Here is a 25,846-nt window from a genome sequence, read left to right on the forward strand (position 1 = left end):
AGTATAGCTAGCTTAGCACAAAGGATCTATATAAAGTCCCCTAAGCTAATAGGGCTCTAAACTCCTAAACTAATACTAGAACTAAACTTTAGTATAGGAGATAAAGGATCTATATAGGTTATAGATTAGGGTCTTACTACCTAAGATAGTAGTAATCTAACTTACTTTAACGCCACGATAGATAGCTCCTAGGAAAGACCTAGAGGGGAGAGTGCTATTAGTAGGTTACTCTATAAGAGCACAGAGATAGGTAAGGGCACCCTATCTAGCTCTTATAAGGGGTAGTGAGCAGAGCTCCTACCTACCTGCTTTAGGACTAGATTCTATATCTCCTGTAGATCCCTCATAAGCGGCACCTAGAGCTCCTAGAAGAAGCAGAAAACCATAAGTTAAAGGACTGCTACTAACGCGTGTTAGTAAGCAAGCTTAGGGATAGGACCCTAATAAACTACTAGGAGGCTCTATAAGTGTAGGGATATATATAGTAATAGATCTATTAGATATAGATCTAATTAGAAATCCCTTATATAATCTTTTAGTATATCCTAAACTAAATACTATAATCCACGCTGTAATTATAGCAGTAATAGGGAGCAAATCTCCTAAAAACCCTAAAAGGAATACGCACTAGGACGCTCTATAAAAAGAGCTAAAATAATAGAAGGATCTCTACAACTACTAAATAGGATAGCAATTTAGAGACGTAGTATATAAAGAAATTAATACTCTACTAAAAGCTAGTACCTAGGAGGAGATTAATAGGCTAACTATAGGAGAGTATCTACTCCTACTTAAATAGGTGTTTATATATAAGCTTAATTAGGATAGTTACCTAATTAAGTGTAAAGTAAGGATAGTAGTAAGAGGAGATCTATAGCTTACTAACTTAATTTATTTAACCTACGTAGCTACCCTAGTAGCTTAAACCTTTAGGACTATAATAGCTATTAGAGCTAAGTTTAACCTTAAGATATATTAATATAATGTTGTTAGAGCTTTCCTTAACGCCTTAAGGGATTAACACCCTATAGTTATCTATAAGCTACCTAAAGGATATTAAATACCTAGGAAGTGTGTTAAGCTTAAACAAGCTCTATATAGATTAAAAGACTTACTATTATTATAGTATAATAAGCTCTTAACTACACTCTAAGAAAATAAGCTTATTGCTTCTAAAGAGGAGCTATGCCTTTTCTTTAATAGAGATCGCAGTATCTTGTTAATATTCTATGTGGACAATATCCTATCGCTCTATTACTAAAACTACGCAAGCTAAGCTTACAAGGTTATCTAAGCTCTAAAGCAAAGATATACTATAGAAGAAAAAGGACCTGTGAGCTAGTTTCTAGGGGTAAGAGTAATCTAGGATAGAAAGAGACAGACAATAACGCTTGTTTATAATAAATATATTAACAAGATTATAAAGAAATTTAATCTAGTAGAGATAGGAAAATTCCCTACTACACTACTATTAAGTAAAGATATTAAAAAGAGCACTAGAGAAGCTACTAAAAAGGAGATTAAGGACTATTAGGAGCGCGTTAGATTAATCCTTTATACCTTAATTATAGTGCGCCCTAATATTGCCTATATAGCCTCCTAGCTCTCCTAATACCTTACTAACCTATCTAAACAACACTTTAATGCGGTTAATTAAGTAATTGTCTATCTATACTAAACTTAATACTAATTAATCTAATATAGGAAAGGGGATCCTAATAAGCTTATAATATATAGTAATGCGTTATTTGCTAATAATATTAATACTTAGCAATTATTATATAGATACCTAATTATGCTCTTTAGAGGACCTATTATTTAGAAGGCAGCTTAATAAGCAACTGTTACTACTTTAACTACTAAGGCAGAGCTCCTTACGCTTAAGCAAGTAAGCAAAGAAGCAATAGCGTTAAAACGCTTTTTAACTAAAATACACCTTACTTTAGATACTACCTAGATAATTAATTATAATAATTAACAAACTATTAGGTTAGTAGTAGGCAATAATAAAAGGATTACTACTAAGCTACGCTATGTAGATATTTAAAATATATAGCTTAGGTAAGAGTATATAAAGGGATCTTTCTATATTACCTACCTACCTACTAGTAATATACTAGCTAATAGGCTTACTAAAAACCTAATAGCATAATAATTTATAAGGTTTAGGGAGCACCTAAAGTTATATAATAGTAGAGCATATATTATATAGCGTTAATTAAAGTAAGGTAGTATATAAGATCTATTAATATATAATATAAGAATAATAAACTATAGCCTACCTCTCTATTATTAACTAGGTAGCTTCCCTAAGGAGCTCTATCACGCGCGCAAAGCGTGCCTTAGAGTCTATAGGGAGCTGCCTAGGTTGCCCTATCCTAGGATCTATAGGGGGAACCTTAGAGGAGCTAGAGTCCTTATCTTCTAATAAGGAGCTCTAGGCACCTTTAGCTATAGAAGTAGCCTTACGCGTAAGCTTAGTAGTAGTAGTAGTAGCTTTTACTAGCTCCTGCTATTTAGCCTTACTCTCCTTAAGGAGCACTAAGACCCTTTGCTTCTTATCCTTAAGAAGGTCTTAGCTCTTACCTGCCTACTTCCTTACTAGGAAGGACAGCGTAGAATATTAGGCAAGCTTAGGGCTATTAGTTTATTAGTATATAATCTTGCTAAGCGTTATAAAGGAAAAATCCTTATATAGATTATATATATTAGGATATAGCTATACCTAGAGAAGTACTACTAGCACTAAGTCCCCCTACTAGAAGAGTTATAGCACTTACTATTAGACTTATTAAAGAGCGCAGAGTGTAGATAATTTAGACAAGTTTTAGTATAATAAATGCTAGGCTCTCTATAGTAGGAGGATCTTAGGGTCTCCTTAGGAGCTAGAAAGGGAGCAAGAGTAGGAGTAGGGGCCTTAGGAGGGGTCTAGGGAGGAGCAGGAGCTAGAGTTAGAGTTAGAGCTAGAGTAGTAGGAGCTAGAGCAGGAGCACCCTTCTTTAGCTTTGCAATCTTAGCTATAGTAGCAGTAGCTACACGCTTAGCTACTACACACTCTACTATAGCCTTACGCTTAGTAGTAGCGTGCTCTTCTTTAGTAGTAGTAGCTTTAGTAACTATAGCTTTAGCTGCGTAGGAGGCAATAAAGGCAGTATAGGTAGAGCGAGTGTAAGTAGCAGGTTTTAACTTTAACTAAGATAGGTTAGTAGGGATATAGGTATAGTTTAGATCTTTAGGGTTAGATAATTTTATAACTTAAGCTATAGTAAAGATTATAGTTAGGTAGATAGAGTTATAGAGCTCTGTCTAGACAATATCTACGCGCGTAAGCGCAGGCTAAACAAGGAAGGCGCGCTAGTTAGTATCTAAAGGGTAAGCTAATTTAACCCTTTAGATATATAATACTCTAATTAGCTACACTACCTACTAACTATAAGCTTAACTATAATAACAACAAAAGATCTACCTATACCTAGGGGGTGTATTGCAGGAGGGATATTAACTGGATTATAGAGCATCTTGATCCTAATTAATCCTAATTAATCCTAGTTAATACCCCTGTATAACCCACTATCTAATCAACTACTAGCTTACTGCTAAGTGCCTAATAAAAAGCAGGAGCTCTAGTAAGGAAGGTTTACTAATTATTCACCCTCTAGTAAGGGTAGCTAAAGCTCTATATATATAAGTCTAATTATAGTAGATATAATCTAATAATCTATCTCCTAAATTATTCCTAACCTTAGTAATCCAAACTTCCACATTAAGTAATTAGAGACTCTAGATGCTGTTAAAAAGCATCTAGGAGCTATTAAGGAGGAACGGAAGGCAGAGGGATCTAGGCGCCTAGGGCTAGGCTATCTAGGAAGTCTAGCTAGGGCGTGGAGGAGAACTGTCTCGTTAAGTTTAGGTTCAAGATTAGAGACCCTAGATACTCCTACTCCCTTACCTAAAGCTTAACAAGCTAGGAACTAGGGTTACAGACTAGGAGGAGGAGAGTAAGGTCTAAGCTTAATAGGGCCAAGCTTAAAGGAGGGGGAGGTTTGTGCTATAGTAAGGGGTGTATAGGAGAAAAACAAGGCTTAGCCTAAAAGGTTAGGTGGATTGAATAGTATAAAGGTATAAAGGATTAGAAGATAGGAGAATAGTAACTCTAGGTGACTTTACTTTAACCTTACAATATTATCTTTTTACTTATGTTCCCGCATTAAACTATATCCTCCACTATAGCACTACTACTATTGAACCTTACCCCTCCCACTTCTCCTCGTTTGAATAGGTTACTCTCCCTAACGGTTTAGTAGAAATCTCTCTTAGTAATACTTATAAGCCCTTAAGAGCTATCTAGAAAACTAGATAGTTAAGCTTTATATAAAGCTATAAAGGGAGCAAATACTATAATATTAAGTAGCTAAAGGGTGTAAGTGCTATAAGGGGGATATATTATAAGTAGGATCTTATATTTATTATAGTACTTAATAAACTCTATTATTATATAAGATCTATAGCTATTAAGGATAAGGAGCTAGTATAAAGTATAAGCTTTAGCTTTTATCTTATAATTAAATACCTCCTTAAGCTAGGATACCCCTAAAGTGTAGCTTATCTACCTACTTAGTAATCCTATAAAGAAAGCTTAGTATTATAATAGGTTAAAATCTTATAACTAGGTATCCTATAGAGCTCTAGATTAGGACTAATAAATAAGGGTAGGAGTAAGAGTAGTACTATTAGCGTATATATAAGCTATAGTAGTAATCTACTCCCTATTACTATCCTAGAGTATAGCTCTAATCTTTCTCTACTTATAGGCGCTCTTATTAAATATATATTTAATTTTTAATAGTACTCTAATAAGAAAACCCTTCTTATCTATATTATAGATATACTAACTCTTAATATTATATTACTCTATTTTTTAGTATAAAAGCTTAAAGTATAAGCTATACTTAAAGGTAGAATTAGCTTTAAAGTAGTTATAATTAAGCCTAGTAGCCTAATAGGAGATAAGATTAATATTATAGTAGTTAATAAAGCGCTATACCTAATTTTTACCTACTAGATTCCCTATTATTTTAGTTATAAAATTTTAAATAATAGTCTATATAGGGGGTAATCCTTACCTATAAAGCTCTTTAATATACTCTATAAGCTTACTTTCTTATATAGTATTAAGTATTTAACTATTTAGTAGAGTAGTAGTATATACCTACTAAATTTTCTAGTAGTATCTAGATAAGGTTAACTATAAGTAACTATACTTTTCTACTATTTCTAAGTATATAAAATCTTCTCTAAGAGTTAAGGATTTAATTGCTACAAGCGCGTTATTAATAGGTGCTATAGTTATTAAGAAATTTAGTGTTAAAAATTTGGTGATTTTGGTGTTAGTGGGCGCTCGGTGGGGGTGGGCGCTCGGTGGTGGATCACGTTATGGTAACAGTGCCTTGGGACTACAGGTTAAATGAATTATGGTTTTGACAGCACTCTTTTCAACTACCAAGTCTCGAAAATACATCGGTACCTGTACGCTTATGTTGTTATATTGCTTGCAGAAATGTGCCCTAATCTTCATCCCCTTCGGCACCGTTGTTTTATGTCCCTTTGTTGTAATCCTTTCGATCATTTCATCCAAGAGACTTTTCCCCTAGCATATACCTGGATGCTTGGAGGAAACATCACAGAACTTGATCACAGTAATGAAATTGCGATCGTGCGGTGACGTTAATCTGCCCAATGCACATACCCGGTACAGATTAGCTGACAGAAGTTTAAATAAATGATTAAACGCCATGACCCCATAGCATCTCCTCAGTAGCCCTCAAGTTCGTATGTAACTACCACTACAGTACAAAACCGGTTTACAGTAGCTATATTTATCTAAAGCAGACCAAGAAGTGGTTTAGGTAGAAGAAGTAAACCTAAATAGGGTTTATTATACCATGTATTCCACAAAAGTAAACTACTTTTATTTCTACTTCTATTAATCTACTAGTATTAGTAATAACTAGTTTCCTACTAACTATTTAAGTATTTTACCCCTCCTTTCTTTAATCTTCTTTACTACCTCTATCACCACCTCTACCACCACCTCTATCACCACCTCTATCACCACCTCTACCACCTCCACCACCTCTACTACCTCCACTACCTCCACCACCTCTATCACCACCTCTACCACCTCCACCACCTCTACCACCTCCACTACCTCCACCACCTCTATCACCACCTCTACCACCTCCACTACCTCTACTACCTCCACCACCTCTACCACTACCTCTACCACCACCTCTACCACTACCTCTACCACCTCCACCACCTCCACCACCTCCACTACCTCCACTACCTCCACTACCTCCACTACCTCCACTACCTCCACTACCTCCACTACCTCCACCACCTCTACTACCTCCACCACCTCTACCACTACCTCTACCACCACCTCTACCACTACCTCTACCACCACCTCTACCACTACCTCTACCACCACCTCTACCACTACCTCTATCACCACCTCTATTATCACCACCTCCTATTAGTAAAAATATCATGACTCATTATTATGTCATATGTGCGTATAGCGTGAAGCTAATCTTTTCTACCCCTTTTAGTCTTAGTTAGGTATTATAGCGTATAATAGATATAAAACTACTTTTTATACTTAATTTAAACCACCTATAATAAAGTAAACCACCACTTTAAACCTATTTACAGGTATACACGAGGTCAGTTTACACCTATATAGTAAACCCCTAGCGTACCATTCTACAGTAAACAATTTTTTACCGTAGTGTACCGAATGTAGATTAAAACTACCGAAGGAAAGCTCAGGCTGAGAAGAATGACCGAAACATTATAATCATCCAGTACTGTGACCTGGCATCCTGTCCACATATTGTTATTGGCTGGTATGGGTGTACATGCAGGTTGTGCATCCTCCGTTCATAGCTACGGTAAAAGTCTTATACGAGCAATGTGTCTCTATTCCGTAAAGATATCTAGTGAGCGGTCAACCCCACTGCCAGATATCTCAGCAATCTCGGGGTGGGGTACCTCGGTCTTTTGTTCGCATGCGAATCCGAGAGGGAGGGCCGGAAGCTGACAGGAATACTCCTTTGGTACGATTCATGGATTCGTGGAAATGCGCCCGTCAACAGATCAAGAAAAGTAGAGTCTTCCTGGAATTGCCATTTTAGCATTCGTGTGCAATTGCGTTGACAAGAATGGTGAGCTCCATCGCATCGTCCTGATCTGCATCCAGTCCAGTCGAGTTAGGAGCAATTGAATAAGCCGAGAAGTTGCATGAAACATGAGGGTCTTCTGGTTTGGTAAGCGCAGGCAAGCGTGCTCGATAATCTGACCATGCAACTAAACACAATTTTCACTTTTGACATCTATAGTTCCGGGGCAAAATCAGGGTACAAAGGGCATGCTACAAGGGACAATCATGGCGAGATATACTGTGTGAACAGCGGGTCTGATCTGTGCTTGATATTAAGGTTTAGTTGCACACTAATATTTGCAGTACAAGTCTACCCAGTTCGATTGATGTATTATCAGTACAGCACGAATGCGGATTGGCATTCTCGTCGCCATTTGTTTGCGTGTTCGAGTATAATTATGCCCCTCTGTATTTGGCTCTATCCTACGTAATGCTCTGTATACCATAGGACCTGTATATCCAAAGCTTCGAGCTGCTTTTTCCAGTATGCGATTGTATGCGTATGTGTAGTTTCAGGGGCCGATCTCGAGGAGCATTCCTATGAAAACGTGGTCAATTTCGGGACAAGACAGTCAGGCAGCCTACCTACTTGGCAGGATACTAATAATCTGGATTATTCCCATGTGATGGTGTACAAGATCAGACTCACACTATGTTTGGTAAGACCCCTCGGGATTCCAATCCCACCATCTTTGCGATCTTTGCGATTCGAAGCTGGTGTTTGTGACTCAGCCCAATGTTCAGAGGGGCGTGCGAGGATGAGTGAGCGCAGTTTACCAAGATCACCTTCGCTTCTTCTTGTCCAAACATGGCACATGACATTAATTGCGTCTGACGGGGCTTTAGGCTTGATTTGAAATGTTTCGATGTCGTCAATTAGATCGTATAGCACCAGAACTTCAGACGGTAGATTCGGCCAATCGAGCTTCAAAATTTTGATTTCCGCCTGACTTTTTACGATTCGCCCAAGGGCTATCAATAGGCCAGGGGTTGGTTCCTGTGCGTAGTATATGGAGATCTCTCTCAAGGTCTTATGACCACGTAGAGCGGTCAGAATATCAGCCGCCAGGAGCAATTCTGATGAATCATCTTCGAGTGCCTCAGTTGGTGAAAACAAGCCATGGAGATTCGTGGCCCAGGTCAAGTTATCAGAACTTGACTTTGTAAAACAAGAAGATTGGCTGGGATGAGAGTTCAAAGAGGTCGCTAAGGCCTGATGGGAAGTCAACGACAGACTTTGGAGATGTTCCAAGCTATTGAGAATGTCCACAGTCGCCACTAGCGAAGATGCTGACACGCCGTCGAATGCAAAGTGTCTTAGGTGTCTGAATCCTGCAAGGTACTCTAGATTTTGATGGACCATATTGCCCTCGGTCTCGAATTCGACAAGCATAGGGTAGACATTGCTAAGCAGCTTCAAGACTCTAGCCAGAAATTCACGATACAAGAAAGACTGGCGATCGGGCAATACTCGGAGCGTGAGATTCGAGACCTTTGGGATCTTCTCAAAGGACCCACGGATCTTCGCAAGCTCTGCCTCATAGACCTCAAATGTGAGTAGCCGAGATGAAGAAGCAGTCATGTCTAGGCCAAGATCCTTCTGCAGTAGAGGCCGTAGATTGACATCTCTTATGAACACGGAGATGTCAGTGACCTGTGAACAATGTTCTGATGAAGTCAATGTCAACCAGTCGTATAGGCAGTCTTGACTGTGAAATACCAGCGGCCGCTGATAGAGAAACTTCTGAGCTTCTGTGTTGATCTCTTTACAGGTCTGGAGCAGATCAAACCTTCGCGTTGATGCTAGAAGAACCTCTTTGTAGATCAGCTCCCGGAGTTCCAATGGCAAAGTGAGCAGAGATGTGGCATTTCCATGCAAGGCCATCACGCGCCCGCGCAATTGCGACACAGTAACGGTCGAATGGTAGAAATCCCTGGGTTGCTGGCAGTCTTCGTGATTTGGTTGATAAAAGCGCTGTCACCTACTGAGGACGTGAGTGACCTGCTCAAGACCAACAGAAATGGCTTGCCGACTGCGAAAGAGAGTCTTACATGAATGAATTTCACGTGGGGCAAATTCGGGCCGTTAAAGTCAGGCGTAATCCTTCTCAGATACCCGATGATACTTGACCCATAAAGGATGATATTTTGTTCCAAACTTGACATTGACCAAAGAGTTGTGAGATGACAAAAACCACTAAGATCTTTGCATGTAGGTTATGGGGTCTTGCATGTCCATAACATACTTGAAACAGTGTAGCACTGACCCTATATTCGATCACTTTTATACAGTCAGCTGCACTCTTCATTGGAATTCGTCATAGCACATATCGAAGAGGCTGGTCCAGTCTGATTTTGAGCGCAGCACACATCCTCGCCTAGGGCTAATAGGGCTAACAGATGATCCGTGTTGAATAGCCATCCACTTTGCGATTCGTTGATGTTAAATCGTGCACTGATCCCGGTGTAACACCTGCATTGGTTGAGGGGAACACCTTGCGCCAGACACGTTCGGTAGCCAACCGAGCCAAGTAGAGTTTTTTCAGAATTACGGACGCTATCAGGCGCGGTGAATGTTGCCGACCAAGAAAAAGCAATTCATGGTGCCACAGCCCCGAGTCAACCACGTGGGAAATTACTTACTTTTGGCCACATCAGGGCTTGTAGGTCATTCTGAGCATATTCCTAATCCGTTCTGGGATGCCAACTCACTTTGGCTGAAGCCCGAACTTCGCCGGCATAATTGAACCAGTGGAGCAATCCCAGGCCTTCGCCCTTGTTCAATAGATCAGATCAGATCATTCCATGGAGTTTTGAGTGACACGACATATCTATCCGTTTCAAGTCGGTCTACTCACACCAAATTTGCATTGGTAGATAAATCATACGATGAATGACACCATATGCTTTACCTGTCCGGGCACTGCGGAGTTGATGGATATGTTGTCGGGAAAGGAAACTCGATTTTCGCGCCCTGTAGCCACTAAGGCTGAGGAATTGGCCGTCACCTATCTGTTCATATGTGCATGTACTCGATTTTATCTCATCTGCATCAGGCTTTTCTCGACCTGAGAAAGCTTAGCTGAGACAAAGACTTGTGAAGTGTAGCGAATGCTTCATGTGAGCACAAATTGTCTTTACCCTCAAAAATAGACGACTTTGAATTTGTTGATTGTGATTTGATCGCAGAGCTAATAGGTAAGTCTCGCCCTTTGGACGAGGCTTTTCGACGCGTATGTCTGCCAAATCTGCCATGGACGACATGTAGGCAGTCAAAGAGATGGGACACCGATCGCTGCTTTACGCCAGACCTCGTGGTTCTGCAAGCCATGGGTGTACTCCTATAACGGGTAAATGGTGAGCAGCTGGATATACCTACCTAGCTGACATGTAGTAGGGGATTTGGAGGGCGTCAACTGCCGCAATCATGCACATTTACGTCGGCGTGCCTTGCTTCTGCCATGTTCGAAGGGTAAAAGTCCAAGAAGAATGACGCCTCGATCATACGATTAGTGGTCATTGGAACATGGTGCCTCTCAACTTCTGAGGGAGCTGTGCAGTCGTTGGTGAGGCGTGAAGGCAGTGCCCTTAGCCGAGCGTGCTGCAGATTGTACGGTGGTAGTCCGTGCGCGCCTGCGACTTGCCACCGCTGGCCTGGCCTAGATCTCACCACCAACAGGTCCAGTCCAGATCCCACAACTATCATTCCTACTCTATGCGGACAGCAAGCATCGTGCTTAACTCTCGATTCTAATTTTTTTGAATACTATGAGCTTGTCTCTCAAGGTCAAATTCGTGATAAAACCCACTGTAAGAGAGCCGGTTTGTGGCCTCCCTGTCCCTACCTACCTAGCTATCTGCCATTGTGCTTCACCTGGGATGGACTACGCCACATCATTCGACGGGCTCCTTACTGACGTTCCAAACAGCAACACTGTGACTATTGGGCGTCCTACATTAGTCTAGCTGACGAATGTGCATAATTGTACCTTGTGATACTGCCTCCAGCACAGTATAGCATCTACTCTAGCAAAAGTACTTCTTATCGCATGACGTAAACCAACCTATCAATTCACACGCAAGTTACAGTATCAATGCAACAATTTATTCGAGCTAATGGAACATAGCCAAAAAGTTGAATCATCGCCAGTTTGACAAGGTTGACGTAACAGTCATTATCTCACATCTTCCCAGAAAAGGCATAGCTCTTGTTGATGTATTGCATGCAACTACTGGTCGACATTTTTATGAAAGCGACAACAGTTTGTTGCGGCGCTACTGATGGCTGATTTCATTTGTTTCAACCCAATACGATTGGAGCACTCCCTGGAAGCCTTGGACCTAGACTTCATCATCCGACAGCCTAGTCCATGATGTGGCTTCCACACGGGAAACAGTCGCCCTGAAGCAATATAGCCACTTCAAATGCAACGTCACAAATACATAAGAGAAGGCAAACAGAGCGCTTGGAGCGTTACTATTGGAGTGAGTGGCACAGCTCAGTGTCACTCTCTCCGCTTTCCACAGAGCATTTCACCTCAAGCATTCTTCATCCTCGGCCACGTTCCATAATGATCTTTTATTTGATGCAAGAAATTTCCGCTCAAATCACTCACTTTGGCTTCTGTTGCGCATGCAGAGATCCGACGACCACGAAGCAAGACCATAAGGAACATCCAAGATTATCGTCAAGGCGTCATATATCAGTCCGGCACCCGCTCTACCCGGGTTATGGTCAAGGTATACCAAGGCGAACCCGTTTTCGTACTTCAGGCGCAATGTCGATCACCAAATCTCCTGTCACACAGATCTAAGCCCAGAAGCACACATCTGCGAGGCGATCAGGACAGCATCGCATGCGATCCGTCATCTCATGTAAGGCTGCTTACTAGTTATACGGCATACGGCTTTTGTTGTAGTACACCGCGCTTGGTGGATGTTGCACCACGGCAGTCGCGCGGCAGTTGAACAATGGTATGCATGTGAAATGTGCTCGCAATTGTATCCGATTCCAGCAAAGTGGACTCCCAACGCATGCCACGCTCTTGGGACACGACTTGAGAGCCACTTCGACGGGATTGACATCACCAGTAACACTAGCTGCAGACCTCTGCATGCTGATTGTAGGTAGTCAGTAATCAAACCACAGTGGCCTGTTATACGGTTATACGCAGCTCTAAATCCAACAGTCAAGAGGCCTCGTCAATATTACACTGGCAATATCTCGCTTTCTGCAAAGAATATTCGAAGCCTGGATATCGGAAAAAGCACGTCTTGTAGCCCTGAATACGCCATGTGAAGTAGTCCATCCCCCACTGAGAATCCCAATCCCTTCCCTTCTTCCATGGTCATCCCAAAGTTGCTGTGCATGGCACATCCCCCAGCGTCACACTATACCTTGCACTTCTAATGAAATCCCCGCCTAGCGCACCAGAACTAGCTTCTTTTAATACCGCCGTCACTGTGTTGAGCCTAATGTACCTCTCTAAACGGGTCGTAGAGTACATATCTCTACACCTCGCAGATCATACCCCCCCCCCCCCCCCAACCCCAAACGCAGCCTTCTCTCCTCTCCGAATTAAGGGAACAGCCACAAGAAGGAAGTACGAATCGACTGCTATCGTCAAAATCTCCAGTCTTGTAGAAGAACCACCAGATAATCAGTGCCACCGTTTAACGCTAGCAGTCCGTTCATGCCCCATTTTTGTACAAAGAACAAGAAAAGAAAATCTGGCATACTAATCAAGACCTCACTTCCCCCTGTTCCCATCCACATACACACACACACAGGGAGAGAGAACAAAACCCCCCGCACATGCGCCTACCATTGCTCACTTTATACCCATGCAACCATGAACCAACACCATCGGCATCCACATCTCTTCACCATCTTATCGACCAACTACCCAAATCCCCATGATTATCCCTCTTTTATCACACCCCTCTTCCCCAGCTCAGTATACGTACAGATTTGTAAAATCACCAGTTACACCTTCACTATCCTCCTCCTGCTTTTCTTTTCCATGCTTATCTCGTCCTTGCTACACATGGAACCCCATATCCGCAATACCATTTCCCATCTGCCGAACCCCACGCCCACACCTATCCTTCGCAAAAGCCACGGTATTTCCAGCTCTCACTCATGCCTTCCATTTGCACAGGCTGGGCGTTGACTTGGCTTGTGCTGAGGTATCAGGCTTGTACGATGCTGTTCTAGACTTTGTAGCTCAGGTGCTTGTTCCACGCTGTACCGTGGATTCCCATGCTGTGTTTGCGTGATGGAGGAGGGGGTTATAGTGATTAAATTGTGAGGGGGAGAAGGAGAGCAAGATATGGGTGGTTGGGTGAGGTAGTGTGTGTTCATCTTCTCAACAGAGCAAAGCAACGGCCTTGCCACACAATCAAGTCTAGACTATTCCCCTTCTGACTTTCTATTCGTTCTCCTGTTTCAAACTTATTGAATAACTTGCTGTGTTGCGGGCTTGTGGATAAGTTTCCGTGCTAGCGTTTTGGTTTGTTAAGTTGGAGATGGATGGTAGGAGGGGTGGGTGAGTGATGAGCTTATACACAAGAGGGGGGCGAGAAAGAAAAGCACGAACGATACAGCTCAAACAACCCAGCAGAAATAATCCAATGAGAATAATCGTACACGGCGATCCCTCCTTCTCGCTCAGTCTTTCATTCATATCACATACAAATCAGCCCAGTAAGAATATCCACATAATACAGATGCACACACCAGCACACCACACTCTCACACACAGACACGCACACGAGGGCCAAAAAGCAAGAACCAGCTATACGGCTTCTTACGAGAAGACGAAAAGAAGACACCTCATAGCCCTCGTGCGAAGAAAAATGTGCGCATTGTGTGTAAAAAAGAGGGAGAGGCAACACCAAAGCCCCTCATAAGGTCACAAGGTGCTGTGATTTCCCCACGCCTTGCCCAAGCCCTTCCATGTCATCTTTGATGGCGGCTTTTACACCCTCAACAACTTAGCCGCGTAATCCACAATCAACTGTTCAGTCGGGAAGCTCATCTCCTCCAACTTCTGGGCATAGGGCGTGGGCACCTCTGCGCCCGTGATGCGGGCCGGCGGCGCCTCGAGGTAGTCAAATGCGTACTCGCACGTCAGAGCCATGATTTCGGCGCCGACGCCAAACGAGGGGAAGTCCGAGGCAACGCAGAGCATGTGGCCCGTCTTCTTTACGGACCTGACAATGGCTTCAACGTCGAGGGGTTTGATGGAGCGCAAGTTGATGACTTCGGCGTTGACGCCGTGTTGTTTTTGCAGCATTTCAGCCGCGACAAGGGATTGGCCGACACAGCGGGAGAGGGTGACGATGGTGAGGTCTGTGCCGGGGCGCTCGATTTTGGCTTTGCCAAACTGGTGGGGGTTGTCATGTCAGTAATGGACCTGCGTAGACATGGATGAGGGGCAGCTTACGGGAATGACAAAGTCGTCCTTTTGAGCTTCTTCGCTCATGGGGAAGGAAAGACCGTACAGAAGCCTGGTGCGTTGTAAGCATGCGCTCCTTTTCTCAACATGGCCTAGACATACTCATTCTCCAAGACGACGACTGGGTTGGGATCCCGAATAGCGGCCTTCAACAGACCCTTTGCGTCCTCGGCGCTGTATGGGGTGACGACCTTCAATCCGGGAATGCTTCCGTACCACGCAGTGAAATCCTGGGAGTGTTGGGCAGCGACACCGGAGGCGAACCCGTTGGGGCCACGGAAGGTGATGTTGCAGGGCTGAATACCACCAGACATGTAGTGTGTCTTTGCGGCCGAGTTGATGATTTGGTCAATGGCCTGCATGGCGAAGTTGAAGGTCATGAATTCGCACTATCGTGGGGTATCATGTCAGTGTCTTGGTATGGGGATGGAGACGAGAATTCCTCCGGAAAAACTCACAATTGGGTGTAGACCAGCAAGGGCAGCACCAACAGTGAGACCAGCGAAACCAGACTCTGTGATGGGACTGTCAATGACCCGTTTCTCGCCGAAGCGGTCGAGTAGACCCTTTGTGACCTTGTAGCTATGAGGCTTATCAGCAGCGGACTATGGCACGAATCGTTGCGCATAACGTCTAGCATGAATCCTAAACCGCATTGGCCAGACTATATGTCTTCTTTTTCCTCGCATGACGTATCACAACAGTGGCAGTCTCTCTTCAGTCCATCCAAACACAAAAGTGGGGGGGGGCTTCACGTACGCTCCATTGTACTGCGCAACCTCCTCACCCAGCACGAAGACCTTTTCATTGCGCTCCATCTCTTCGGCCATTGCCTCATTGAGTGCCTCTCGCACCGTCATCTCCTTTTGTCCCGACGCATATCCTCTCCTTGCTACAATCGACGGTGTCATGGCTGCGGTGCCACGGAAGGCTGGCCGGAAGATGGGCGCTGGGCGCGACGCCGACAGCAGGCGCGATGCCGGGCGGACAAATCGAGCGGCGGCCATTGTGTGGTGATAGTAGAGATGGGGGGTGGAGGCGAGGGCGGATGTGGTGGTGGTGAAGGGAGGGAATTTGGCGGCGGGGGTGGATGGCCGCTGAGGCGTTGGGAGGAAGTTGTGGTGGGAGAGGCGGCTTGGAGACAACAATTTCTTCGGAGGTGTTCGTCGGGGATGCGAATGTTGGGCCCTGCACAAGCTATTAGCGCCCGCAAGGACCACGGCTGACGGCTCACTCAAACTCAACAGCTTGGATAATACCCGATATCTACCATGACTCTATCGTGTAGGTAGTGGAGTATTTAGAATGATAGACGACTCACTGTTAGAGAGTGTTGCTCATTTAGTCTGTCATGGCACATACTCTTCACACAAACTTCCCAGTCTTACCTTAGCCTCGATACCGGTACCCATTTTAAAATGGATGCATCTGTCTGCAGTGGTTGTCACAGCTTTGAATAATGGATCATCCAGACATGTCCTATAATTATACATATATTATGGCTTCTTCTTCTATCATTCTATCCGCTGTCATGCGCGTTACCATCACCGTCCCTAGCTTTTTTTGGGCGGCCGTACCTCCCAATATTACAGTATATAGTAGCGCCGTCCAAACGCTTTTGATACAAGAGATAGGAGACGATGCTCCAGAATGGGAAGCGAAAAAGTCAACGGGCCAAGAGGTGAAGAAGAAAATCTAGGTTGAAAACACAACAAGCAAAGGAAGCAGAGCCTCTCTAGGCTGCAGGTTTCCTGCCCACCATCAAGTACATGGGTGTGAACAGCTTCTCGCGACCGCCAGCGACAAGGCTGTCTGCGGCCACAGCAAGACTGTCAGCCGTCTTCTGCGTACCCCGAGGGGCAAGGCCAATCATCTCCAGCCCGCCAACAAACTTGTGGATGATACCACGTCCGAGCTTAGTCATTCGGAGAATGGTGGGGATATCGCCAAGAGAGCTGATGTAGCTCAGCTGGCCAGACAGAGGCCAGTACCATGGGTATGGGTCGTCCCGATCAGCCAAATCTTCGTTGTGCTCCATCTCGAAGCCAGCCGTCTTCATGGCAGCGAGCGCAACCTCAATCTTCTCCATGTTGGAGATACCGTCACCAACCTCGATTCCAAGACGAATCTCACGGTGGTGGGGGTTGTCGTTGTCGTACTTGTCCGTCATGAGCCACTCGTAGACACCAAAGACACCGCCCGGCTTCAGCACACGGAAAATCTCGCTGTAGATGCCCTCGAGGGACGGTGCGTGCACGGTAGCCTCAATCGCATAGACGGCGTCAAACGAGTTATCGGGAAACGACATTTGCTAAGCCCGAGTTAGTCATGTTGTGACAAAGTTTGAATTTCGCGGCATACCATAAAGTCACCCTTGGTGAACTTGAGCTTGTGTGACAGACCCTCCTTCTCGGCGTACGCGGTCGCACGCTCAATCTGGTAATCGTTGTTGTTGAGGCCAACGACATTGACACCAGTAAACTTGACAATCTCACGAGCAGGGCCTCCTACACCGCAGCCAACATCCAGCACACGCATGTTCTCCTGGAGGTTCATCTTGTGTGCGAGGTAGTGCTCATGGCGGGCAATGGCCTGGTAGAAGGGCTCGCCGTAGGCATAGCGACAGAAGTGGAAACTCTGGCCCCAGCCATACTCGTACAGATCCGTCGCAAGATTGTAGTAGTGCCTGGTCAGGGTTGCGTATTCGTCTCGTCGTTGCTAGAGCTTGTTAGTCTATGTCAGGACTGTCGAAGCGCCACTCATGGCATACCTTTCGTGTCTCTTCAGTCTCGTCGGCGGCAGTCTTGTTGTCCCAGTGCTTGAAGTACTCGTCGACGGCAGCCTGCTGTGCAGCCTTGTCCTTTTGCAACATGGCAGTCATACCACCACGAGCCTTTGCAGACTGGCCGTGCATGGCCTTGTTGAACTCGGCATCGCGAGTGTGGTCTTCCTTCTCCAGGACACTAGGAGCCATGTTGAATGATAGGGGGGGTGGGAGAAAGGAGGCTGTTTCTTGATTGTTTTATTTTATTTTATTTTTGAAGAGAGAGGAAGGGAGAATGGAAGAGAAAGTGAAGAGTCTGAGAAAGTATAGCAGACAGCCGTGCAATTAAAGAAAGGAAGACCCTAAATATTGGCAGCAGAGTCTCTTTGGGGGGTTAGAAAGAGCGGTAGGCAGGGGGAGGGGGGGGGGGAACATGGGGATAATTTCCCAAGGGGCTGAAAGGCTGCCGCCAATCACGGCGCCTTCTGTACGCGGCCCTGTGCATACTACAGCGGAAGGCACGCACGGTCGCGACTCGCCACCCAACCGCGTGCCAAGCCTCGGGGTCCTGGGTAGATTTCTAGCGTCACCATCTGTACCGGTTGGGAAGTAGTCCCAGTCGCAGTCCCAGTCCCAGTCGCAGTCGCAGTCCCAGTCGCAGTCGCAGTCCCAGTCCCAGTCGCAGTCCCAGTCGCAGTCCCAGTCGCATCCATCAACTACGGGTCAGCCCAAGATACCTAACTCCCTATTGCAACAGCCCGACCCCCACCGTATCCAAGAGGATCTGATACGCTTGATACAACAACGAACACATACATACATACCTACCTACATACCAACGCCGCTGCGCCTTTGCCTCGACCATGCCGCCGCAGATCAAACAAGATTTGAACCGCAGCGGATGGGAGACGACCGATTTCCCGTCTGTATGCGAGAAATGTCTGCCAGACAACCCCTACGTGCAGATGCTAAAGGAAGATCATGGCGCTGTAGGTTTCACATCAAACCATAGCTGGCTTGGACGTCTTCGGTGTACTTTGCGCCTCGGTGCATTGTCAGCTCGTCGACGACTACCTGCATCATGGCTTCTCTGTACCTCCCAGCATCATACTAACAAACTGCCAGGAATGCAAGATTTGCACCCGACCCTTCACCATCTTCCGCTGGAAAGCAGACCGCACGGCTCGACAGAAGCGCACAAACATTTGCCTGACTTGCGCCCGCCTCAAAAACTGCTGTCAGTGCTGCATGCTGGATCTCTCTTTCGGTCTACCTATTGTTGTGCGCGATGCAGCGCTGAAGATGGTCGCGCCAGGCCCACAGAGTGACATCAATCGACAATACTATGCGCAAGAGCACGAGAAGGAGATTGAAGAGGGCCGAGGCGCCATGGAAGCCTATGAGAAGACAGATGAGAAGGCGCGCGAGCTGCTCAAGCGACTAGCGCAGAGTGAACCTTACTACAAGAAACAACGACGCATGGAGGCCGAGCCGCAAGAAAGTGGGCAAAAGGCCTTACCCGCGCCGGGCGGTAGCAGCAGCGAAGGAGGACACACACCCGGCCCAATACGGACGAGAGATTTGCGGGGTGGTCCAAGTGGACGAGGAGGCATGAGACCCGGGCGTGGAGGACGTATGGGCGGTCCCGGGTCAGAGCCGAAACCCGAAGATTGGCTTCCACCGCGTGACACTAACATCGCATCACTCTTTGTGACGGGCGTTGAAGACGATCTGCCAGAGCACGAGTTGCGCGTGCACTTCTCGCAGTATGGCCAACTTCGATCACTCGTGTGCTCACATCGCGCTCATTGTGCCTATGTCAACTATGTCAAGAGGAAGGACGCGGAGACGGCGGCGGAAGCATTGAAGGGCAAGGTTGTGATCAAAGGCTGCCCAATGAAAGTCACATGGGGCAAACCGAAGCAGCTGGACAGCTTGGACCAGAATGTTCGCATGCAGTATGCAAAGGAGGGCAGGCAGGTGGCAGGATCTTCGCGGCGGGCTGCAGCAGCACAGGCAACTGTCGAGGCAGCGCCCCAGAACAGTTTGGACGACATGGTCATCGCTCCGCCACCAGGTGCAGATGAGGAGGTCCAATATGCCAGCCTGGCGGGAAACTAGCTGTTCCGGTTGTTTTTACACTTGCATTGGGTCGGCGTTTGTAGGTTCATGGGCTGCATGGCTATGCATGGGTATCACAGTATATTTGGTAGGAGATGACAAAAGAGTTATGAGGAACAGCATTTCGGTCCTCCTAACGTAGTCTTTCCCTTTGCCTTTTTGATATCTTCATTATCCCCTCGCTCCGTGTGTTCGTGTATCCGTAGCTCTGCCACCACATGTTAGCCGGTCTGCGCTCGATATATTTTTGACCACTGAAGACGCACGATATTTGCCTGCGTCTGTCGCCTGCCCTTGAACGACATTCTCGCGCAAGAACTTTGCCACCTCCTCGGCATGTGTGATTTGCTTTGTATACTCTTCGCTCCCAGCGGATAGACTGCGGTTGGATTCGAAGTTCTTGCGGACCTCGGCGCGGGCGGCAGAAAGAACGTTGATGTCGCCTGTGAAGATGTGAGCGGCAATTGCAGGTGTATTGTACCAGCACTGAGAACATGGTCGTCATACCCTGGAAGGCAATGCGGGTCGAGCGCAAGAGGTTTCTGTATGCTACAAGCGCCATTTCGCGTGACATGGATCTATTCTGGCGGGCAGTAGAGTGCTTGTGGTTGCAAGTCGTCGGCGATGGGCCGGAACATGGGTCGTCTCCAATGTGCAAAGGCGGCTGGCACGAGAAAGGACGGACACGTGATGTGCAACCACGACGCTTTCCCAAGACCCTGGCTTCCGCATCTGCACCTCTGACGTCGAGGCCACTCTGATAGTACGTAGACAAAACACATACACACAAAACACACACGAGCATGCCTCGCTGGCCTTGATCGCAGACTCCAAGCACCCAACTAGGGCTGCATTTCCCCAAATTGCATCACCATGGTTTCTTTCTGGCCTTTTGGAAAGGTGAAATAAACTTGCACGCTCTGTGATCCCGTCGCTTCCCTTACTTACACGTCAGCAGGCTGGTGAAGATGCCGCGTCTTTCGAGAGGACGCTCAATGCGCTCACAGGCAAGATCAATCGCGCAACAGCCACACAGGACCGACAGCGCGCGCTTTCGAGACGCGCTCGTGTCATGTGGACGCTGTATGCGGGATTCGCCTATATCCTCGCTGCCGTCCTGCTCACCCTTGTGACGGGCTGGCAGAACTGGGGCATTACAGAGAGCACCGTGGTAGCGGGAGGACCTGTACTGTCAGTCTAATCCCAGTCTATCACATCACATACCATCCATACCTGGCGACTAACAATACAAAAGCATCTACGGCATCCGCTACGCGCTCACAAGCTACTTTGACTACCGCATCAGGGGCACCGATGCTTACCTCAAGAAGCTCAACAAGGAGCGCGAGGCTACCATCGAACGGTTCAAGGAGGTCACCAAGTTCAACTCGACGCAACAATTGCTTGAGAAATATGGTGCTTCCCCCAAGCAGAAGGAGCAGGTCACGTCGCCCAAGGGCAGCAACAAGTCCCAAGGTCCACAGAAACCAGCGCAACCCCCTGGCCCTCGTACTGGCATGCCACCACCGCCAACCGCCAACATCCAGCGCCCTGGAAGCCAGCAACAGCCACCCTCGACCCCGCAGCATCCGCAGTCCATTCTCTCATCACCCCAAGCGTCCCAGCAACTGCCTCCCCAGCAAGACTCCCCAGGCGCCGAATTCGCTCCCAACGCCTTCGGTGCCGCCGATCTCTCGAAACAATTCTCCGCCATCCCCGCAACAACCTTCACCCAGGTACACTGGTACGACAGGATTCTCGACGCCCTCCTTGGTGAAGACGAAACACAGCCTAAGAATCGTTTTGTTCTCATCTGCTCTGAATGCCGACTTGTCAACGGCCAAGCACCGCCCGGTGCTCGCACACTTGAAGACGTCGGCCGCTGGCGCTGCGGCGGCTGTCATGCCTGGAACGGCAAGGAGAAGCCGCAAGAGGATGTTGCCGATCTCGTCGAGGGCTGGGAAGCGGAAAGGAAAATCAAGCAAGACGGGTTAGCAGGCGCCATGTCCGATGGCGGCATCGACTCTGATAACCGCGAGACGGAGGATGATGGCGGGGTCGTGGTGGGTGGAGAGGAGAGTTCAGGTGTAGATGTTGCGGCGGAGAGTGCGGAAGACACAGCGCCTCCTAGCAAGAGCACGAGGAGTAAAAGTAAAAACAAAGGGAAGAAATGACCTTTTTCGATAGTATGTTTTATTTGTATTTTTGTTTCTTATTGTAAGGGAGGTAGGCAAAATATGGGTCACCAGGCGTAGTGGGATGGAGGTAATACCCCCTCGCGTGGATGGTATAACAGCACCTGGGGTAGGTCGCTGGGTGGTAAGGATTATAGGTAGCTGGAGGTATTTTATATATCCAAACCAAACATTGGAGCTTTCTTTCTTGTCTTTTTTGGGGGGTTTGAGAAAATATGTCATTGAGTAGAAGAAGTATGGTGTTGTATGGAATTAGCAAAGTAGAATTGCTATATATATGCTACTTAGAGTACACAGGTGCATGCATCTTTGAAATGCAAATAGGCATAGAGGAAGGGAGGGGGGTTATGGGGATAGGAGATGATGGGTTATGGTTATGTGAGGTTGGGATTCACGGTCGTTGTGTATGTGTGAAAAGAGCTGGTTGTGCTTCGACGATATTACACTCACATATGGTAGTTGATATTTAAGAATGGATATGATATAATAACATCACCATACCACACGTATAAAAAATCCCATGTCATGCTGCAATACCATAACCGCCTTTCGCACACCCCAAGACTCAAAATATCCCTCCCTTCACAGAAATGACGTACCCCATATGTGTGAAGACTTGGCACAGCATACAAAGTCCCGGCCTACGCACCGCTTTCTCTTTCTTTTCTTCACCTAACACATTCTGTATCCCTAAATGGGGATCCAAAGAGAATATTCCTGCGATTGTGGTTGTGCGTCTGCGCTGGGCAGGAAAATACCATGTCGGATACTGTGATGTTGGAGTGTGTCTTTGCTTCTTCTCCTATCTTCATCTTCGTCTGAAGACATCCCATGCCAGGTGCTCGAAACCGATGATCATGATAACCGATACATGTCTGGTCTACTGCGCGGGGTGAAGAAAGCACCACCCTGTCTGATACTATGGGTTAGGACTTGGATGATGCCGAGATTGTGTGTCGAGTATGTAGTTGCAGTCTAGACAATCTTGACACATGGCCGTTCTGGTTTGAATCTCAAATTACCATAATGATGGTTGCGTTGTGCTGGGAGATTTCCTCAATGGATCTTACGAAATAACGTCCGCTGTCTGTAGCATGTAAATTGAGCTATGGTAGTCTTAGCTGTCTGCATTGGCTGTTCCGAAAATGTACGCTGTGTGGGACATGTTTCTCTGCTTTTTCGGCGGTGGCATATGTTCTAATAAGAAATCTTATTCAGGGACATGGATAATATTCACTTATGAATAGGGTTTTTTTTAGAGATGTCGTCCATCTCCCCAGCGAGAGCAGTGCTGCGCATTCATATGAACAACATGTACTTGGAATGTCTGCGCCTGTCTTTTGAGTTTATTATAAAACACAGCTATCAAAACGCATGCGTTGAAGGGTTCCTTCAAACACTGCGATATGTGAATGCACAAATTGGCGCTGAAATAAACTTCCAGATCTAACTTACTACCTATGAGGAAATACACCGAAATTGACAGAACTGGAAGAATCTGAAATCCATGATACTTTGAGAGGATCGTCTGGAAGCTTAGGTTAGGCGGCCAATAGGCATAGAGTCTCCAAATTGTTGCTGTCAGATTCTGGTCAGGGAACCCTTTTTACTCACTTAGAGACATGAAAAACTCCATGTCAGGTTGCCATTCCAATGATTGCTGTCTGCATCCTTTGGTGGATCAAAGTGACTCGTTCTCTGCAAATATCTATATAGCCATGGAAGCTATCTTGACAAGGGGCTGGACTTTGCCCCATTTCAAGATCTCGAGACATGATTTCCTCGGCTTTCGGCTTTGTTTGCTCGGATGTCAGCACGGTATAGATGAAATTGGCGACGGTGGCGACCACATGACTGCTTCGCAAGTCAACTTCTCAACTGGAAATCACATTATCCAGGTATGCTCGAGGTTCTTTATGGGAGCTTATCACGATATTCAATGGTGATATGACTTTTTTGTTGGCGAAGAACTTGGAGGAAAAGAAATGGGGGCAGGATCGGGTAGATGATGGAACCTTATCAGTACCAGCGTCCATCCATGTCGACGGGCGTAGTTGAGCATCCGATGCCGCGAGTAATTTGGCTTTTCGGCTTTCCCGATGTGTTAGGTCCATGACTTCCAAGACGCTTTTATGCATGTCAACTGCCAAGAATGGTCTTATCGTAAACTAACATATCTCCGCACCCCGCATTTCTACCCGGTCCCATAGTTAGCGCTATTCTTCGTCATCCCGCCTTCATCCAATACTTAACATACGGTGACGACTTTCCTGAAGAAATGGACGACTACCTACCATACCTCAAGTCAATTGGCAGATCCGAAAACAATTGTTACCATTCAATTGGCCACAACCATAAGCTCTAGGTAGAGAGACTGAAATCAGCATGAGCAATCATGAATACAGTAACATTCACACCACAAATGACCCCCGGTTACCGGTTGTGATAGACGCCATAAGCTTGCATATGACGCCAAGCGCTTCTAAGCGTTAGAATACGCATTTTGACGACGTACGCCAATGGTGAGGCGTCCAGAAACATTCTCACAGTGCTTCGTCTTTGGTATAATACCCACTATTGCATACTAGAAGCACAAGGAAGGATGACGCATTCCGTTACCGGGCGGATCGACAACCCTACAAATAGTTGATCTCGCCATTGGCAGGCTGGACCTTTTACATTCCAGCCTGTTTGCCATCTGAATTGTAGACACTATCATGGCCAGGCTCACAGCTCTGTGGAGCCTCTTTTTTGTCTCCATAGCTATAGCAGCACCACAAGGCTCTCAGCCATCAGCATCTGCAAGCTCAATTAGCCCCAGCCCATCGGGTGCAGATGAAGCGGTAGTTCTGACTACAGAAGAGAGAGACGAGTTGTTTAATCTTCATGAAGAGCTTGTCAATATCCCCTCTATCTCTGCCGATGAAGTCGAATGCGCCGAGTTTATCACAGGCTATTTGAAAGAGCTGGGATACTACGTCGAGGAGGTACCAGAAGAGGATACAGGGGCTTACAATGTCTTTGCGTATCCTCAGTCATTGAAAGATGAGGGTGCATGGCCCGAGGTCTTGATTACAAGCCATATCGACACTGTGGGTTATCTTCAGAGCTATGAAGTCGCTCAAAGTCTGACGGACTTTAGGTACCACCCTTTTACCCTTTTGAACGACGCGAAGAGAACGGTACAATTTACCACTACGGCCGTGGCTCTGTCGACGCCAAAGGCCTCATCGCGAGTATGATCGTTTCCGCGCACAAGTTCTTCGAGTCTCAGACCTCAACGCCTAGTCTCGGTATGCTCTTCGTCGTCAGCGAAGAGACGGGTGGCGCAGGAATGAGAGCGTTCGCCTCCTACGCATCCAACACCACATTCCGTGCCGGTATCTTCGGCGAGCCTACCGAACTCAAGCTTGCGAGCGGACACAAGGGCTTCACAAGCCTGGCATTGAGTGTCGAAGGAAAGTCGGCGCACTCTGCGTATCCATGGCTAGGCATAAGCGCCATCAACTATTTGAGCGAGGCCGTCGTCACATTGAATAGTCTTGAGCCAGCCCTTCCTGAAAGCGAACTACTAGGCGCAACAACACTCAACACAGGCCTCATACAAGGCGGTATCGCTTCCAACGTCGTCCCCGACGCAGCCAATGCAAGCATAGCCATTCGCATATCTCGCAGCGAGGATGATGCTGTCCAAAACGTCAAAGACATGATCGAGGGTATGCTATCCCCCATTGTCACGCGTGCGAAAGCAGCAAATGCAACTTTCAATATCAAATGGGCCGATGCAGCCAATGCTGCAACCATCTTGGACACGGATATCGAGGGTCTGGAAGCCGCGCCTGTGTTTTACGGAACAGATATTCCAAATCTGCCACAGGTGGAGAAGAGGTATTTGTTCGGTGCAGGAACGATTCAAGTCGCGCATACGGCGAATGAAGGGTTGGATCGTGAAGAGCTGGTCAAGGCCGCAGAGGCTTATGGAATGATCTTGAGAGGCTTATTTGAGGAGTAGAATGACCGGATTTCCGGCGGGCTGGACGTAGCTCATAAATGCAAGTGTTAACCAAAACATCTTCATGCTATT

The 25,846-nt window shown here is 46.3% G+C and overlaps 8 protein-coding genes across 8 annotated transcripts; 4 read left to right on the forward strand and 4 right to left on the reverse strand.

The window, feature by feature from the left end:
- Nucleotides 1-7,192: 7,192 nt before the first annotated feature.
- On the reverse strand, nucleotides 7,193-9,921 carry IAQ61_002536 (uncharacterized protein; the record flags this gene model as incomplete). Its single annotated transcript, XM_003834388.2, has 5 exons — nucleotides 9,275-9,921; nucleotides 7,872-9,204; nucleotides 7,650-7,760; nucleotides 7,514-7,532; nucleotides 7,193-7,368 (listed from the first exon to the last, which is right to left on the reverse strand). The coding sequence occupies exons 2-5, from the start codon at nucleotides 9,105-9,107 to the stop codon at nucleotides 7,193-7,195; spliced, it is 1,542 nt and encodes a 513-aa protein (XP_003834436.2). The 5' UTR covers nucleotides 9,108-9,204; nucleotides 9,275-9,921.
- Nucleotides 9,922-12,795: 2,874 nt separating this feature from the next.
- Nucleotides 12,796-15,689, reverse strand: PDB1 (pyruvate dehydrogenase E1, beta subunit; the record flags this gene model as incomplete). The annotated part of the gene is made up of 5 exons (XM_003834392.2): nucleotides 12,796-14,610; nucleotides 14,671-14,734; nucleotides 14,785-15,071; nucleotides 15,141-15,264; nucleotides 15,442-15,689. 5 exons carry the CDS (start codon nucleotides 15,687-15,689, stop codon nucleotides 14,203-14,205), a joined length of 1,131 nt encoding a protein of 376 aa, XP_003834440.2. The 3' UTR covers nucleotides 12,796-14,202.
- Nucleotides 15,690-16,417: 728 nt separating this feature from the next.
- On the reverse strand, nucleotides 16,418-17,848 carry ERG6_1 (Delta(24)-sterol C-methyltransferase; the record flags this gene model as incomplete). The annotated part of the gene is made up of 3 exons (XM_003834393.2): nucleotides 17,453-17,848; nucleotides 17,044-17,400; nucleotides 16,418-16,993 (listed from the first exon to the last, which is right to left on the reverse strand). Exons 1-3 carry the CDS (start codon nucleotides 17,654-17,656, stop codon nucleotides 16,418-16,420), a joined length of 1,137 nt encoding a protein of 378 aa, XP_003834441.1. The 5' UTR covers nucleotides 17,657-17,848.
- Nucleotides 17,849-18,055: 207 nt separating this feature from the next.
- SLT11 (Pre-mRNA-splicing factor slt11) lies at nucleotides 18,056-19,621 on the forward strand. Its single transcript, XM_003834394.2, has 2 exons — nucleotides 18,056-18,435; nucleotides 18,572-19,621. Exons 1-2 carry the CDS (start codon nucleotides 18,310-18,312, stop codon nucleotides 19,565-19,567), a joined length of 1,122 nt encoding a protein of 373 aa, XP_003834442.1. The 5' UTR covers nucleotides 18,056-18,309; the 3' UTR covers nucleotides 19,568-19,621.
- A 53-nt stretch (nucleotides 19,622-19,674) lies between these two features.
- Nucleotides 19,675-20,129, reverse strand: MZM1 (Mitochondrial zinc maintenance protein 1, mitochondrial; the record flags this gene model as incomplete). The annotated part of the gene is made up of 3 exons (XM_066095580.1): nucleotides 19,675-19,775; nucleotides 19,834-20,010; nucleotides 20,075-20,129. 3 exons carry the CDS (start codon nucleotides 20,127-20,129, stop codon nucleotides 19,675-19,677), a joined length of 333 nt encoding a protein of 110 aa, XP_065954416.1.
- A 311-nt stretch (nucleotides 20,130-20,440) lies between these two features.
- IAQ61_002541 (uncharacterized protein) lies at nucleotides 20,441-21,741 on the forward strand (the record flags this gene model as incomplete). The annotated part of the gene is made up of 3 exons (XM_003834396.1): nucleotides 20,441-20,467; nucleotides 20,526-20,758; nucleotides 20,823-21,741. The coding sequence occupies 3 exons, from the start codon at nucleotides 20,441-20,443 to the stop codon at nucleotides 21,739-21,741; spliced, it is 1,179 nt and encodes a 392-aa protein (XP_003834444.1).
- A 1,643-nt stretch (nucleotides 21,742-23,384) lies between these two features.
- IAQ61_002542 (uncharacterized protein) lies at nucleotides 23,385-24,131 on the forward strand (the record flags this gene model as incomplete). The annotated part of the gene is made up of 2 exons (XM_066095581.1): nucleotides 23,385-23,660; nucleotides 24,039-24,131. The coding sequence occupies 2 exons, from the start codon at nucleotides 23,385-23,387 to the stop codon at nucleotides 24,129-24,131; spliced, it is 369 nt and encodes a 122-aa protein (XP_065954417.1).
- A 348-nt stretch (nucleotides 24,132-24,479) lies between these two features.
- Nucleotides 24,480-25,774, forward strand: IAQ61_002543 (uncharacterized protein; the record flags this gene model as incomplete). The annotated part of the gene is made up of 2 exons (XM_003834397.1): nucleotides 24,480-24,854; nucleotides 24,905-25,774. 2 exons carry the CDS (start codon nucleotides 24,480-24,482, stop codon nucleotides 25,772-25,774), a joined length of 1,245 nt encoding a protein of 414 aa, XP_003834445.1.
- Between the last annotated feature and the right edge of the window lie 72 nt (nucleotides 25,775-25,846).

The sequence above is a fragment of the Plenodomus lingam genome, assembly GCF_022343315.1.
Source record: "Plenodomus lingam strain CAN1 chromosome Unknown contig_14, whole genome shotgun sequence".
Lineage (NCBI taxonomy): Eukaryota > Fungi > Ascomycota > Dothideomycetes > Pleosporales > Leptosphaeriaceae > Plenodomus > Plenodomus lingam.